Here is an 18,535-nt window from a genome sequence, read left to right as displayed (position 1 = left end):
CACCTTCTTCCTGTTACTGTATATATAGTAAATATTTTATGATTAACCGTAACACGCCTAGCATGGCAATCGAGGGTTAAGGCGTTCGACTCGTAATCTGAAGGTTGCGGATTCGAATCCTCGTCGCACGAAACATGCTCGTCCTTTTAGCGGTTGAGGCGTTATAATGTGTCGGTCAGTCCCGCTATTTGTAAGTAAAAGAGTAGCCCAAGAGTTGGTGGTGGGTAATGATGACTAGCTGCCTTCCCTCTAGTTTTACACTGCCAAATTAGGGACGGCTAGCGCAGATAGCCCTTGAGTAGCGTTGCGCGAAATTAAAAAAAAAAACACCAAACAAACAAACAATTAACCGTAAGTTGCGCTTTTCGTTCTAGTAGCCGCTTAGGGGCTCAGCGGTATCTCTGCAGACTTACAACGCTAAAAACCGGGTTTCGATACCCGTGGTGAGTAGAGCATATATAGCCCGGTGTGTAGCTTTGTGCTTAATTCAAAACAACAACAACAACATCGTTCTAGTAATAACTAACAAGTGTTTTCCTGGTTTATCTGTCGGTCGGTAATATATCTATTTATTATTTTGTTCTTAATTTTATGCACTTACAATGAATGTTCAAAGTATATATAGACTTCGTCGTTCCGATTTTGTTACTGACTTCGCAGCTAACTGTATGCCTGTTGAGTTGTCTTGTGACTTTGGAAATCCTGAAAGTACTGGTATGGTCCTGCTCTACTAATTCATTGTTTCTGTAAAACAAAAGATCGTTACGTAAAGTCGATAAGTGACTTTCCTTTCAAGTTCTATTGTGTGCTTCTGACCGATTTAATAATTACAATCAATTTCATGAAGGTGTGACTTTCTAAAGTTCAGTACAAACGTATAATTTGTAGATGTTGTAATTTATTATAATATTTTTAAAATAATATATGTTTGTATATATAGTTTTAGGAGGTAAATTGTTGTAGATACTCCAAGTAACTAAGCCTCATGCATGCGTACTTCTTAAAATAAAATACTCGTTCTACTTTTAAGTGATGCAATTTAATTTCTTTAAAACTGTATGTGTCCATGATGACTAGACACCCACTTCCAGTAAAAATGTATCTCAGTACGGCTGGTATTGGTATTAACACTTTTACTAATAAAGCAGAGAACAACGTTTTGACCTTCTTAGGTCATCTTCAGGTTAACAAAGGGTTTACCACAATATGAATCATTACAATTATGAAGTACAATGTGTCAATTGAAAGAGTATATCCTGTGTGTGTTTATAAACAGTACTCTGTGTGTGTTTAAAAACAGTACTGTGTATGTTTATAAACAGTACTTTGTGTGTGTTTATAAACAGTACTTTGTGTGTGTATGTATAAACAGTACTGTGTGTGTTTATAAACAGTACTGTGTGTGTTTATAAACAGTACTTTGTGTGTGTTTAAAAACAGTACTTTCACGTGTTTTGTTGAATTTCGTTTCAAATGTTAATGTGAATTCAGAACCAAATGTCTGTAAAGTAACGATCTGATGAAACTGGTAAAAACTTCATAAACTTGAATAAAAGCACTTTTTTCAAGCTTTAATGTTTAGCCAGGGTAACAAAAAACCTGTAAAGTTTGGATGAACGAAAAACTATTTCAAACAAAAATAAGTTTAAATATTAAGCCCGCCTACCTGTACCACTTGTATGTTACGTCATCCGGATTCGCAACTGCGTCACAAGTGAATAGAACGTCATCGAACTCCATGATTTTCCTCCTGTTTGCTATTAGAGTAACTTCTGGGGGATCTGGAATGGTCATTCATCATTGCTGGTAAGTGTACGTTCTGACATGACCTTATTCTCTTTATAGATTGTGCAGGACGACGTTTAAAACCTTGCAATACCATGAGCCATCTTTTGTAGGAACGTATTAGAGAATGTCTCATGGTAACGACATTCATGAAAGATTACTCTAATATGATTGCATATTTTATTTTATCACCCAGCTGTGCGCTTTATGCACAAAAGTATAAACGAGAAATGGCCATAATTCTGATAAGTACCAATAGAATTGGCCAGGTGGTGAGGGCGCTCGACTTATAATCCGAAGATCGCAGGTTCGAATCCCCATCATACCAAACATGCTTGCCCTTTCAGCCGTGGGGGCGTTATAAAGTGACGGTCAATCAAACTAATTATTGGTAAAAGAGTAGCTCAAGAGTTGGCGGTGTGTAGTGATGACTAGCTGCCTTCCCTCTAATCTTACATTGCTAAATTCGGAACAACTAGCTCAGATAGCCCTTCTGTAGATTTGCGCGAAATTAAAAAGAAAAACCAATAGAATTATTCGCAGAACAGTAATAACTTACTGATTAGACGTCCTATGTTGCTCTGACTTATGAAAACTAAATCTTTGCCCTAAGTATTAATATACCTAGATCCAGTTCTTAATGATTCTCAGGTTATGGGAGTTACAAATATATCGAATAACAGTTAAGTTCCACAGCTATATAAGCTGAGTTATTTTTAACTATTTACGATGCCTTTAGCATCCTAAGGCGCTAGAGCTTCGAATAAATCAAGTTTTCTGATATGAATATAAACAAAAACGGAAACTAAAAATTAAACTTAGTGCAGTCTGTTAACGAAATGTTACGTATTTGAACATTAACTGATACGTAACGTAAGAATTCCGTAGTTGTTACAAAGTGTCAGTACTTTTCTTAAATATTTAGATAATTGAAACTTGGGATAATCAGAAACCTATGCGTCTATATAATAAGTACAGAATGAATAACACATAATTTTAAAGAAATTGGAACAATATATAACTAACTATTAATGATGTTAAAACGTATGAGTGAGCAGATAAAAAATAATATTTTATAAATGTTATTAAAACACAGTATGTAAACGTGCATTACAAACAAGAAAACACTAATATAATAACATAATAACTGGTACATGCATTTTATATTTATATTAAATAATGTATATACTATACGCTTTTCGAAACTCGTTCAGTACAAAACACGTCTTTGTATGAGTTCACAATTTCTTTAGCCCGTATGTTATCCTACAGAGATGGTAAAATAATATTACACCACACCAGTAAGGAAAGTGCGGCGAGGTTGAAGAAAAACTACACTTTCCTTGTCCGTGGAAATAAGTGGGAGACATATATATAAAACTAGACTCTAAAATGTCACGGTGTGCACTACAAAAGACATCACAGTCGATCTCACGTTTTGCACCAAGTTAGAGTACAGAATCGTTTATATATACAAATAGGTTTTGGTTTGGTTTGTTTTGAATTTCGCGCAAAGATACACGAGGGCTATCTGCACTAACCGTCCCTAATTTAGGAGTAAGACTAGAGGGAAGGCAGCTAGTCATCACCACCAACCGCCAACTCTTGGATTACTTTTTTAAGAACGAATTGTGGGATTGACCATCACATTATAACGACCCCACAGCTGAAAGGTCGAGCATGTTTTGAGTGACGGGGATTCGAACTCGCAACCCTCAGATTACGAGTCTAGTGCCTTAATCACCTGGCCGTGCCGGGCATTACATTAATAGATAAGTTGGTCGTGAGGTGTGTTAACCTGAGCCTAACTAAGTTAAGGTCACATCACATGCCAAACTAGCACAAAGAGAACAAAGGACCTTACATACATAGTTCACACTATAAACATAATATTCTTACGTGAATACATCATCTATGAAAAAGACAGCTATATGCAAATTAACTGAACGTATGCTATTTTTTCAAAACCTTTCTTTATTACTATATATTTCATAATAACATACAAAGCAGGTTTGTCTACTTACATTTAACGGTAAGCTTTATTGTAGCTATCATCGGTTGTTTTATTGCAGGATTCTCAGATCTACAGGAACAAGTTTTCCCATCATGTTTTCTACTTGCTTTGAATGTCCACTTGAGGGCAGCGTTAGCTCTTTTGTTGTCACCTAAAAGTTGAGTGGTGAATTCTATACCCTGAGTGACCACGACACCGTCTCCATCTAACCAGGCCAACTGTGTCAAAATTTTTTTAAAAGTGAGCAGTGCAACTTGTTATCATCTTCACACTAATAATGACTCTTCTTTTCAGGTCGATAGATTAAACTCCTTAGAATTATATTAATACATTCTATTGTTGAAGCATTGTTACTTTGTATGTGTCATGATTTATCAAAATAAATGACTCACGCGCTTGGATTAAAAAAAAACCAACAACAAACCCTTTAAGGATACAGATAAGTACACAACAATCAGAAAATCAACGACAAACGTTTGACACGAAATAATAAATGCGAACAAAAAGAAGTCAAAAGGTTTGGCTATTTCGTTCCATATTATTGATAGATCCTCTGTAGTGTAATCGCTATACAATGGTACAAACTATAGTACCTTGAACGTAACATTCATATATATTTAATACTATTCAAACTACACTGCTTTACCATTAGCATTATATATATAATAATTGAAAGCATACCATAAGTTAATAATATTACTCTAGTATCTATAGAATGATTCAAACTGTAATGGTTTAACAAGTGGCATTAATATCTACAAAAATTGTTAAAACTGTAATAGTTCATAACACTAGCAAAACAATTGTATAGTGATTTAAACAGAAATGGCATGACCAGATGGGTTAAAGCACTCGACTCGTAATCTGGGGGTCGCGGGTTCGAATCCCCGTCACACCCACTATAGCCTTCGAGTAGCTTTGCGCGCAGTTCAAAACAAACCAAATACTACCCCTATTAAACGGTTTAAACTTTAATCAAAGTTATTTGAGGTATTTTATTAATTGCATAAAAAGTAGTTTTTTTATAGTTGACATTTTACATTAAAATTGGAAATATGACACTAATATTTTCAACGTGACACTTTATGGTACATAGCATAAGATTACAAACTGAAGTAAGTTACTTATTTCACAGCGACGTAAATATACATACGTTTTAAAAACGTAGCCTCAAAAGTATTCTTATTACGTTTTCACCAGACAAGCAATTTGTTTACAAGTCACGTAACATTTAAACGTTAAAATCACGTAGACAAAGTAATTGTGTCATTATAATTAGGACAACGTTTTAAAACATAAGTGCTTTTCTTGTCTTGATGAACTAAATCCTTTTGAAATTTCATCTGAAAAAATGCACAGCATCTTCATAAGCGGTAGACGTTGTCATCAACAACTAGTTTAGAAGGTTAGCATTTATATGATTATTTTAGAAATATGATTTGAATAAAACAAGACATGGATGCAAAGTAACCACAACGTAATGCTGGACATACACTAAAGACAACATACATACTTGTTACACTGTCTTAACGTGTAATGAAACCTAAACACTTCTTACACTGTCTACACGGGTAATGAAACCTAAACACTTCTTACACTGTCTTCACGGGTAATGAAACCTAAACACTTCTTACACTGTCTACACGTATAATGAATCCTATTATATATCAGTTGAATTAGTGTAATTTATTTCAGTTCTACAGATTCATCCAATTTAGTTATCAATTACCCTAAACGCCTATTTCAGACAAAAATAGCTTCAATTCCTGTTGCAGATGTAATCATGTCTTTTCATTTTGAAGTGAAATATGATTATCACGAACTAAACAAAAAGTTCAACATCTTCATGACATTCTGGTTCACTTCAGTAATGTAATGATTCAAAGTTGCGTGGATGACGGTGAATAATTGCCACCGAGAGTACAACTAGCAGAAACTGAATAGAAAACACAAAGTCACATTTGTGCAACGTGCATGTAATTCTTGGTGAGCGGAAATTTTAGTGAACTACAGACATATTAGAGTTGGAAATAAAATATATCCTTCTATATGTGGTTTTCTCAGTGAACTTAGAAAAATGGTTGTTTTATCACATATCAGCAGTAGAAAAATTCATAGACACACATGTAACTCATGTTCAAAATAACCACGAAAAACAGTATTGAACCTTCAATACTTGTGAACGCGTAAAACCACACTATTTAATTCTAACCACACTTACGTTGTTTGTTTGTGTTTCTAAGCTCGCCATGTCTTTATACCTGCATAAGAAGCAATTAATACTGGATAGTCAAACAAACTGAACTCAAAAATACAAGATTTTTTCTCAAACAAAAGTACCTTTTCTTCGTGCCCCCCGGTGGCACAGTGGCATGCCTCTGTATTTAAACCGCTAGAAACCGAGTTTCGATACCCGTGGTGAGCAAAGTAGAGATAGTCCTCGTGTCGCTTACTGCTTAACTACAAACAAACAACTCCTTCATTCGTACTTGTACGAACCTCAATTATAGTTTCAGACTTGAAGGTAAAGTTTGTTTTCTGAATTTCGCGCAAAGCTACACGAAGACTATCTGTGCTAGCCGTCCCTAATTTAGCAGTGTAAGACTAGAGGGAAGACAGCTAATCATCAAAATTCACCGTCAACGCTTGGGCTACTTTTTTACCAACGAATAATGGGATTGACCGTCACATTATAACGCCCCAACGGCTGAAAGAGCGGGCCTGTTTGGTGTAACGTGAATTCAAACCCGCGACTCTCGGATTACGAGTCGAGTGCCTTAACCACCTGGCCATGACGGACATGGTAGTAAAGAAACAAAATGTAAACACAGGAGAAAACATTCGGGCCGGCTAACCCAGATAACCCTTGTGTAGCTTTGCGCGAAATTCTAAAAACAAACAAACATACAAAAGTTGTAACGAGATTCAAATAATTCACTATTCTTGTTCAGAATAATGAAGGACATTAATAGTTTCATTTAGAGTTTACTTACTGAATATAAATATTGTTATATTACCATCGAATAGCCCGTCAGAAATGATGAGGCAAGTAGTAGCACTTCCATTCTATAGTATACCCTAACTTCATATTCCATAGTGCACCCTAACTTCATATTCCATACTGTACCCTAACTTCATATTCCATAATCTACCCTAACTTCATATTCCATAGTGTACCCTAACTTCATATTCCATAGTGTACCCTAACTTCAGATTCCATAGTGTACCCTAACTTCATATTCCATAGTGTACCCTAACTTCAGATTCCATAGTATACCCTAACTTCAGATTCCATAGTGTACCCTAACTTTATATTCCATAAGGCACCCTAACTTCATATTCCATAAGGCACCCTAACTTCATATACAATAGTGCACCTTAACTTCATATTCCATAGTGTACCCAAACTTCATATTCCATAGTGCGCCCTAACTTCATATTCCATACTGTAGCCTAACTTCATATTCCATAGTGTACCCTAACTTCATATTCCATAGTGTACCCTAACTTCATATTCTATAGTATACCCTAACTTCATCATCCAGATAAATATATATAGGGATATTAAGCACAGTAGAGGCTGTCAAACTTCAGTTAACCCGTTTATGAGCCTATCAAAATCAAGATAATTCATGAAACGAGTTCATGATGGATTGTTAGAATAATTCTTGGTAAATGTCAGTTACATTAACAACTTCTAACATATAGATTAGCAACACAATGTTTCAACAACAATTTATATCTCATGTCGCTTAGCAACATAAGTATAAATTAAAATATTACTAAAGGCATGAAAATAAATGTATAGACAACAAAACTGGGAAAAAATATTTGTTGATTTCTTAATTAAGGGTATTCGTTGATTATAGAAGTTTGTTTTTTTATTAAAACGTTAGTGATATGAAAAACATTGTTCAGAAACTACGTTAGTTTAAAACTGAATTGATATTTTCACTCTCATGATGAATCTCATGCATTTGACTCTAGTCTTGGTGATTCCACACAACGTTTTTACTATAGAATTATTATTTCAACACTCACTACACTTATAAGGCTTCACAACTCTCACTCCTAGACGGTCCCCTTGCACCACTCTCAATTAAATAGTAATCGAGAGACACTAATGAAGCTTTTCTATCCGGATAACTTCATTTTAGCTTTTTATGACTCCTTCTATTTTGAGAAATCAAACGTGATGTGACGTGACACACAACCTATTTTATATAAATTAGAAAAGTTACAGATTTTGCAGTGTGGAAAAATATTTTTAAGATCATTGGTGTTTCATATTAAAATGTTTCATACATTATATTTCACAAAGTTGCTAACTTATGTTTGGTTTGTTCTGTATATGCAGTCAGTAATGGTGTTTCTTCATTTGCACATGTGAAATTGAATAATTATGTGTATATTTAAGTTTCATAAGTGGTTCTGTATATAAAGCTCTAACCGATAATGACTGCATGATATAAATGTTACCGGTTTTTAAACTTTTCTCAGTTTGTTCCTCATTATCTGTTACGAAATATATAACTGAAGAACATCAATATATAAATAAATATATAATATTAAATTCGTTACATATCCAAGATGTATTGTCCAAAAAACATTATTCTTAAACAATCAGTTAATATCGTTAAATATGAGAAGCTTATTTTACCAGTTAGAGAATATAGTAAATGAATAAATATATATCCATATATAAAATTATAAGTGCTTAAACAGAGATATATGTACGTATGCCAGAACATATGTAACTCAGAATAAAGTAAGGTAATTTATCTGAATACAATTGTTATTGATACCCAACTTCATATGGTTAACATTTACAAGGGCCCGGCATGGACAAGCGTGTTAAGGCGTTCGACTCGTAATCCGAGGGTCGCGGGTTCGAATCCCGATCGCACCAAACATGCTCGCCCTCCCAGACGTGGGAGCGTTATAATATTACAGTCAATCCCACTATTCGTTGGTAAAAGAGTCGCCGAAGAGTTGGCGGTAGGAGGTGATAACTAGCTGCCTTCCCTCTAGTCTTACACTGCTAAATTAGGGACGGCTAGCGCAGATAGCCCTCGAGTAGCTTTGCGCGAAATTCAAAAACAAAAAAAAACAAACAAACATTTACAAGTAACATAAAGTTTAACTTCTAAAATTCGAATGTACTATGTTTCAAGTTTGAAATTACATCAACAATGTCGGTCATGTGGCATTTACTGTTGAAACGTGAATTTCATTTTATGACTCTGGTTTCCAATTATTATATCTGGTTATTAAAAAATTTGTCAACTTATATTTTAACTAACGGTTAGTTAGTGAATATTCAGCACTTATCTTTATCTCTCACCTAAATGGTCAGTAGAAAACAGGCTGAAAAACCTTGTATCTACAAGCTCATCAGCACATTAAGTGGTTCCTAAAGATTTTTAAATGGATTGAATTCGCACCTTAATCACGAGGTGTAAGAGCAGAATTAAGTTGGTATTTTTATGTTTATATGACTGGGGAAGTAACAACTTGTTGTGTCGCTAATCTGTTTAGTACATGACTTTAAAATTGTCTTTATGTCGTAGTGTTATTATTACAGGAAGCATTTTGCAAGCGCCCTGTTTGATGTCATTCATCTTGCAGAAGATCGTTGTGACTAGTCTGTAGAGATTTATAGATTCTTAGGACAGCTCAAGTATTTGAGAAGGGTAGATGAAGTACTATACCTATCAATGCTTGCGTTCACTGTGGTCTTCTGGACGAAAATGCTCGGTCATCATAACGTTATTTGCAGCAGGGGACAGGCCAACGTTACAGCGATATTTTGTTTTGATTTTTTCGCAATAGCAACAACAAATAACGTTTATCAAAAACAGCAAAGAGTACTGCACGTAAAGCGATGTTATATATTAGACTCCTGTCTCTTAGGGATGGAAATGGGTAAGAACTGATTTTATGTTCAATATACTTAAACATGATCTGGTGTAAAGAGATTTAGTATTGTTCATTTTCAGAATGTTTATGTTATTATCCAACCGTTGCTATGCTTGACATGTTGTGATTCATTTGGTTGAAATAATTTGTTTGTTTTGTTTTGGAATTTCGCACAAAGCTACTCGAGGGCTATCTGTGCTAGGCGTCCCTAATTTAGCAGTGTAAGACTAGAGGGAAGGCAGCTAGTCATCACCACCCACCGCCAACTCTTGGGCTACTCTTTTACCAACGAATAGTGGGATTGACCGTCACATTATACGCCCCCACGGCTGGGAGGGCGAGCATGTTTAGCGCGACGCAGGCGCGAACCCGCGACCATCGGATTGCAAGTCGAGTGCCTTAACCACCTGGTCATGCCGGGCCTTGGTTGAAATAAAGGAACGTTAAACATCAAACATATTGTTAATTTTAGCTTTCAAACCGCTCGAGACGAGCTGAAGATAAATAGACATAGTTAACATAACTGTTAGGTTATGTAAATATTTAATTCTATGATATTCAGAATGTGTGTAATATTTCCAGATTTTCCTAAAACTGAATGATCTTTCTTTCTTCTCTCAATTAATATGTGCGTGTGTTTCAGTCTTAATAGTTCAAACAATCCTTTCTTCGATTTCAAACCATTCCTAGTCAGTCAAATAACCAATATTATTTTAGGTTAAATTGTCTTGATGCGTGCACACACATTTGTCGTTTTCTTCCTTATATTGCATCATTAAACTTTTGATGGTTTTGTTTTCTCTTAAAACCGATCACCAATATTCGAAATTTCCGAAATTCATCGAAGACCAATGACATATGTCCGTCTTGTTCGTAGCGCGATTTTGATTGTCACTTGTCCCATTACATAAGAATACTGAAAAGCAAAGTGTTAAAATTATTTTCTAATTGAGATAGAATAACCAAGACCTCGATGTTATTTAGCTGTTTAAAAATTATATAATAAACCAAATTGTCTGTGAGAAAAAAGGACAGAAGCTTGGTTTTCGTTGGAATATCTTTCCAGTGACGACTTGTTAACACAAGTAACCTACTTTATTTCAAATAAAAATGCTCAGTGTTTAAAACGATGTCTTAGTTGAAGGATCTTTACGTGATTTAACCGTTTCAGTGTGAGATAATATAGATAAGCAACGTGAATGTAAGACTAAATGAAGATGTAATTGTTTTCATGGCATTGCTCATGAATACCCGCTCGTTCTATCCTATGACGTAACATGTATTAAAGAGGAATTCTATCCGTGTGAGTTAACCATTTGCATGTAAACAAGAAACAGAGAATAAGTAATTGATTTTAAATTTGAATAAGGGATAAACTTCAGCCTGTTATGACATTAACGGAGTTCTAACACCAAGCATCACTTTGTGATAAAAATCAGAAATAAGGTAGTTGGTCCCACGACTTGCTGTGATACGTTCGAAAGTCGCATCTTTAACCTATTTATCCTTAAATTAAATTATTTAGTTTTACAAGACTTAACTATGATACTTAATCTTAGCTATAAGTGTAGCTTGTTAGCTAATTTAATAGATAAGCATTTATCACCAGTTATCTTTAGCTTATTAGATAATGTAATAGATAAGCATTTATCATCTGTTATCTACCTCGGCGTGTATTTATAAAGTGCAGAATAATAAAAATGAATAAGTAAAAGTGTATCTCAGGACAGCTGGTATAGGACTCGGGACAGCTGGTATGGGACTCGAGACAGCTGGTATGGGACTCAGGACAACTGGTATAGGACTCAGGACAACTGGTATAGGACTCAGAACAATTGGTATGGAACTCGGGCCAGCTGTATAGGACTCAGGACAGCTGGTATAGGATCAGGACAACTGGTATGAGACTCAGGACAACTGGTATGGGACTCTGGACAGCTGGTATAGGACTCTGGACAGTTGGTATAGGACTCTGGACAGTTGGTATAGGACTCTGGACAGTTGGTATAGGACTCTGGACAACTGGTATGGGACTCAGGACAGGTGGTATAGGACTCAGGACAACTGGTATGGGTATTAACAATTTTTACCAAAATAAAACAGAGAACAAGTTTCCGACCTTCTTCGGTCATCTTTTTATTAACCTGAAGATGACCTCAGAAGGTCGAAACGTTGTTCTCTGCTTTATTTCAGTAAAAGTGTTAATACCCATACCAGCTGTCCTGAGATACATTTTTACTTCAAGTGGGTTTCTTGTCATCGCGAAATAAGTATTTTAAGAACCACGATTAAAATGGGTGGCACTGACTTGTTTTTATTTTATAGTAGTAATATACTTTATAAAAGTATCATCTTCCATCTCATTATTCGTCGTTTCATTGCTGATAAAATTTAAAAACAGAAAGTATTGTAAGGTTTGTACTTGTTTACTTTAATTGTAAAATTCTACCAAATTATGTATACTTTATCTGTTTCCAGAAAACACCACACGCTTGTCCCTCTTTATTAGGTGTTTCTATTTACTCTGTTCAATAAGCCGATTGATGCGGACCAGAAATCTGTTGTTTCAGACCTGCCAATAAAAAAGTATTTTTTTTATTTTTGGTTTGTTTGTTTGTTTTTTCATTGTCTCATTCAGCTGACCAAAGTCCTATACATGCGGGTCATTTCAGATCAATACAAATCTCGTTTACGCTACGCACGTGACGACTAATCAGAAAGCTTTTCTTCTGAGAGCTTACAAGAATACCCTTGTGAGCTTCTCTAAGTATTATTTGTAGCTGGCTCTGACTATAGAGTAGGGACTAAGGACATTTAATTTTGTTGGTGGAAGCAAACTTGCCATCAGAACAGTTTTCCGTTTTATTAACCCAAGTACACCGTTTCTTATATTATAATGATCCCCATCTTACTGAAATCCAACAGCAAATTAACTTATTGAGAACCAATAGTCGCTTAGTAAGGATATACCAACTTGCACGTATTGAATAGATATTGTTTTGTAGATAGTCATACACTATCTAGTGGCCAAAGAAGAAACAGTATATTCTGTGTATACACTCTGTATACAAAGTTATATATATGACTATATCCAGTTTTATGTATACTGGAAGAACAAGTGACAGCTTCACACGTGTACTAAATAACTGTTTTTCCAGATATAACACGGTAATTAATGTTTATATATCAAAATAACATGGAAATGTTTTCTTAAACGTGTAGTGACACCTAGTGTTTACTTAAATATTGCAAAGCAAAAAATACAGGTATAAAAATATAAATGTAGCAAAGCAATGATTCATATCATTCAAGTTACATCTTGTTTTTATTCAGTATAAAGATATATATAAATATATTTTCTGATTACATCGTTCACAATCTAATTTCTCACCTCTGCTGGAGGTTTTCCACCATTAGACTCGCACGTTAATTCCATTGTCATACCAGCTGTAGTCTCTAAAAAGTCCCTCGGTGCAATTCGAGGTGGTTCTGGAGGTACTGAAACAAAACTGGTTCTTATTGAGTCATTGATTTTCAAGGGTGGTAGTATCACCTAATGTTTTAATACATAGTGTCAACTGAAGCAAAAATCTCACTCTGAGAATATGTTACCGTGAAGATTCGGTACACCATGGTGGATAAGTTATATAAAAGATTTGGTACACCATGGTGGATAAGTTATATAAAAGATTCGGTACGCCATAGTACATAAGTTATATAAAACATTCTGTACGCCATAGTACATGAGTTATATAAAAGATTCGGTACGCCATAACACATAAGCTATATAAAAGATTTGGTACGCCATAACACATAAGTTATATAAAAGATTCGGTACAAATTGTTTTGGGTTTATTAAAAAATTTTCACGGACTTTTACAACACAGGTCTTTTCGAAAGAAAACGATTGGTTTGTTTTGAATTTCGCACAAAGCTACTCGAGGGCTGTCTGTACTAGCCGACTCTAATTTAGCAGTGTAAGACTAGAAGGAAGGCAGCTAGTCATCACCACCCACCGCCAACTATTGGGCTACTCTTTTACCAACGAATAGTGGGATTGACCAGAACTTTATAACGCGCCCACGGCTGAAATGGCGAGCATGTTTTGTTTGAACCCGCGACCCTCAGATTACGAGTCGAATGCCTTATCTACCTGGCCATGCCGGGCCATCGAAGCAAAACGAAAACATTTTCCCTGTATCGTATTATTTCAGTCTAAGTAAATATAACATATCTTTTAACAAAGACTATTATGCAGTATTTGACAAGAAAATGTGGGAATCAATACCTTTGACATCTCTGTATCTAACAGGTTGATAGGAAGTTCGCCAATAACGACGGTAGTAAGGAATATCAAGTTTGACACTGACAAATGAGAGCGGACAGCTGGTGCAGTTGTGGTATTGTGACAACTTTTAGACATCGTTATGCTAAAAGATGACACCGTTGCTAATTTACGAAGATCGCAAACTGCTAATCGTAGCAAGTTGCTTGAGATATACAACATTACGGTGTGTTTAGTCACTCACAGATCCTACAATTAACTTACATTTGTTCTAAAGAGATAATATTAACAGGACGAGCAATATTTAAATATATATTTACAACACTCCTGTTTACTCGTAAGTAGTAAAAGTAGTAAAAATATGAATTTATTTTTAAACTCTAGATTTTACATATTAAATTATACTAAAGTATGAAGACAGGGACACGTACCATAAACCGTGAAATCTGCACTTCTCGATCTAATTCCTTTCACTCTATCAGAGGCTCCAACCTGACATTGGAATACAGCGTCATCTTCAAGGCTGACATTAGTTATCTGGAGTGAGTAATCTCCTGCAAATGTAAGGAAAAATCTAGTTTAGTAATATCCTAGTAGGGAAAACTGTGTACATATCAGATTCCTAAATCTGTCGCATTACTAACTAACGTTGTAGTTTTAAACCACACAACTGATGAATTTAGGGTCAAGAGTACAACACCTGAGTTTTCTTCGAAGTTAATGTTTTCATATTAATTACTTGGAAAATAGTAACTGACAAAGTGATGAATCTTTTTTTCAATAACTGGTCTTTCACATTATTGTTTTTAATGGTATAAAGTTAAAAAAACAGCAATTGGTTTTCATACGTTTTACCTACTCCATACTGACGTACTCAATAATGGGGTTCAAACTTGGTGATATAAGTTACTTGTTTAGCTCAGAATAAAAAAAAATACAACAATGAGTAATGCGAGTAATTTAATATACCATTCAAAGTAGGAGTTTACAGTGTCGTAAAAATACTCATTTACCAGTTGGATGCTTGTTATTAATGTAATCAGTATTTTCTGTTGTTTGATTTGGTTTGTTTTGAATTTCGCGAAAAGTTACACGAGGGCTGTCTGCGCTAGCCGTCCCTAATTCAGCAGTGTAAGAATAGATGGAAGGCAGCTAGGCATCGCCACCCACCGCCAAATCTTGGGCTACTCTTTTATCAACGAATAGTAGGATTAGCCGTCACATTATAACGCCTCCACAGCTGAAAAGGCGAGCATGTTTGGTGTGACGGGGATTCGAACCCGCGACCCTCAGATTACGAGTCGAGTGCTCTAAGCACCTGGCCATGAGGGGTCCATTTTCGGTCGTAATTGCGGCAAAAAATATACAGTTGTTTCACTTATGACTCAGTTTAATTTCTGACTGTTACCCTGAATCAAACAATAATTAAGTTGGATTGGATTGTCTTTGTAATATATTACACAGTATAAACTATACAGTCACACACTCTCTTTGTTAACCTGAGGATGACCTAGGAATGTCGGAACGTTGTTCTGTACTTAATATTACTTAATGTTTTAATACCCATGCCAGCTATATTGAGAATACTTTTGTACTTAATGTTGGTTTCTCGTCATCATGAAAGTGTGCAATAAGTATTAAGTGTACCAGGTTTTACTCTACCATGTGTATTACGATCCTACCAGCTCAGAAGATTTAGCTTAGTTCTAAATCAATACATTAACCTCACAATACAAAATAACACTGATAGAGCCCCGGCATGGCCAGGTGGGTTAAGGCACTCGACTCTTAATCTGAGGGTCACCGGTTCGAATCCCCGTCACACCAAACATGCCCTTTCAGCGGTGGGGGCGTTATAATATTACGGTCAATCTCACTATTTGTTGGTAAAAGAATAGCCCAAGAGTTGGCGGTGGATGGTGATGACTAGCTGCTTTACCTCTGGTCTTACGTTACTAAATTAGGAACGGCTAGCGCAGATAGCCCTCGTGTAGCTTCAGCATTAATATTCTATGTGTATAAATAATTTTATCTCCGCACTTTGGGGCCATAGATGCATTAAAATAGTGATATTCAATCCCACTTCTCGATTATAGAAAACCTACAGTGTTTTGCGCGAATATTCGAAAAACAAACTAACGTCATTCAATATTATGAAAAAAAATAATTCGTCTACTGGGCTACTAATTAGTGCCTCACCACCACATTAGGGGCTAGAATCTAACTTCGAAAGGTACGTTTATTTAACATACTTCCTCCCAATGGCAGGATCTTATTTTTATTTTCATTAATTTTTACTTATTTCTTCCTTATATTGGAGAGAAGTCACCTTCCCACAACTGTCTGTAGACAGTGAAGGATGATATAGATGTGGGACGTTGTGGGCTTAACCACCCCCATATAGCTCTCCTAAATTTTATTTCTAATATTTTAACTCTGTTGCTATTTCTTTATTTGGTTTCTTTATGTAAGGCTGATGAATAGACATTAAGACTGGTAGACAGTGTATTCCCACCGCAATGTGGGTCGTACTTTCGCAGTCACCTCCAAAACCTAGGATACATTTTATATCCCACATTATAACCTATACCCTGAGGATACTTTCATTTGGTGCAGCGTTTTTAATTTTTTTTCAGCTTGTTTTTGTTTATAACAAACCACATGTATGCAAATGTATTTGGTAAAGAAAAGCGAACCTTGGACTTGAAGATCCTTATCTCATCATACTAACTTATAAACCACACCCGGCTCTTTTTCCTCCAATGATAAAAATTGTTTCATACATTAGTTATAGTTTGTTTGGTTAATTTGTTTTGAATTTTGAGAAACGTTGCACAAAGGATATTCGTGTTAGCTGACCCCACTTAATTAATGACGAGACTAGAGGGAAGGCTTGCTCGCCCTTTTAGCCGTGGGGGGCGTTATAAAGTGACAATCAATCCAACTATTTCTTTGTAAAAGAGTAGCCCAAGAGTGGATGGTGATGACTAGCTGACTTCCCTCTTGTCTTACACTGCTAAATTAGGGACGGCTAGCGCAGATAGTCCTCATGTAGCTTCGCGAGAAATTAAAAAACAAACAAGCAATAGTTCAACACCACCTACCTTGAATTCTTGGGTTACTTTTTTAACAACAGAGAGTGGGATTGGCTTTCACTTATAATGCACACACAGCTGAGAGTGCGAACATATTCGATGACAGAGTTTCAACTGGTGATTCGAGCACCCTAGCCACAAGTCTTAATGGCTGCGTAATTTATTGTTAAGAAAAATGCCTTTTGTGAGTAAATATACAAGTTAATGCAATAAGGTTATGATACATAAACTTAACTTAAGTACATGTATTCTGTTGTGTGTTTAAACTTAATAAGTAAAATACTAAACAATGGATCGTCACCTTCCTCGTCACTGCCGACCATAGAATATCGAGGAAACCCGGACAGGGACCTCTCAGAACCGAGTCCAAACCCATCTCTGGTCCACTGTAATGTTCCTTTTTTGTTGAGCACGCGACACGGTAGAACAATAGTGTCACCCTGAATTGCTGTTCTGTCCGCAGGCTCAATAGCGAACGACTGTTGAGTGACATCTGTTGGAAACGTGACAATATTCAAAGTTAATAACAATAAATTAATAACTTACGTTACAGTAGAAAAACGAATGTTTTTTAAAACCTAACGGCCAACTTAAAAATATAGAACTAAAGACATGCCATCTCGAAAGCAAATTTTACCTGATGTATTGTAGTTACTTATAATGAACACGAATGAAAGTGCACAATCAATACATGATCAACTAGAATTTCCTAAGCTGTAATACCATATTCTAAATTTCAACTAATCGAATGCCAATCTTACCAAGTGTAGATCCTTGTGACAGCGTGATCTGAGCATTGAAGAAAGGAAAGATGTGAACCACAAGAAATATGCAACGCAAGCACCAGCTTTTCTCACCAACCTTCATATCTTTGCCTGTTGATACCACGTTGGAGCTAATTCCCCTAATGGGTCTTTCTGTACCCTTTATTCTTGGATGTCCATCAACTCATGCTTAACTGAAATGAAAAATATCAGTAGTGTGTGTTCTTATTTATTAGAGCGTGATAATTGTGGTGTTTATTGCTCGCTCTACACATTACTCTCATTTTACACCGTTAGTTCATCACGACAAATGTTATCTAATTATTAATAACTTGTACTGATACAGCTGGGTTTATATAGCTGATTTATGTAGTTTTGCTCAAGAAGCTAAACCACAGAACAAACAAATGCAGAAATCAGGAAATGAAACTTTAAAGGAAAAATAAATTGATATTCAATGAGATAAGTCGTTTCATCAAAACATATACCCCCTTTTCCTCTTACCTCAGCTCTTATATTCAGCTAACAAATGTTTAACTACTGTATTACCAGTAATAAAGGCCACTGTTACCTCAGACGTTCTTTTGCTTAATTGGACGATATAGAGTTCGCTTTACATCTGCTTTAGAAACGTTCCACTAACATAAAAACCGTGATGGACGAGACCGAATCT

The 18,535-nt window shown here is 35.7% G+C and overlaps 1 protein-coding gene across 5 annotated transcripts in view; it reads right to left on the bottom strand.

Moving 5' to 3' along the window:
* LOC143222567 (irregular chiasm C-roughest protein-like) overlaps positions 1-18,535 on the bottom strand; it is a 191,857-nt gene that overhangs the window by 71,866 nt on the left and 101,456 nt on the right. For all 5 annotated transcript variants that reach the window (XM_076449247.1, XM_076449235.1, XM_076449254.1 and 2 more), the window contains 7 exons: positions 17,860-18,056; positions 17,400-17,591; positions 14,435-14,557; positions 13,110-13,216; positions 3,810-4,017; positions 1,667-1,781; positions 602-744 (listed from right to left, as the gene is read on the bottom strand). In XM_076449247.1, the coding sequence (XP_076305362.1) occupies positions 602-744; positions 1,667-1,781; positions 3,810-4,017; positions 13,110-13,216; positions 14,435-14,557; positions 17,400-17,591; positions 17,860-17,965 (994 nt within the window). In that variant the 5' untranslated portion in view covers positions 17,966-18,056. The remainder of the gene's footprint in view (positions 1-601; positions 745-1,666; positions 1,782-3,809; positions 4,018-13,109; positions 13,217-14,434; positions 14,558-17,399; positions 17,592-17,859; positions 18,057-18,535) is intronic.

This window comes from Tachypleus tridentatus, chromosome 1 (assembly GCF_004210375.1).
Source record: "Tachypleus tridentatus isolate NWPU-2018 chromosome 1, ASM421037v1, whole genome shotgun sequence".
NCBI lineage: Eukaryota > Metazoa > Arthropoda > Merostomata > Xiphosura > Limulidae > Tachypleus > Tachypleus tridentatus.
This window is presented reverse-complemented; position numbering and strand designations above follow the sequence as displayed.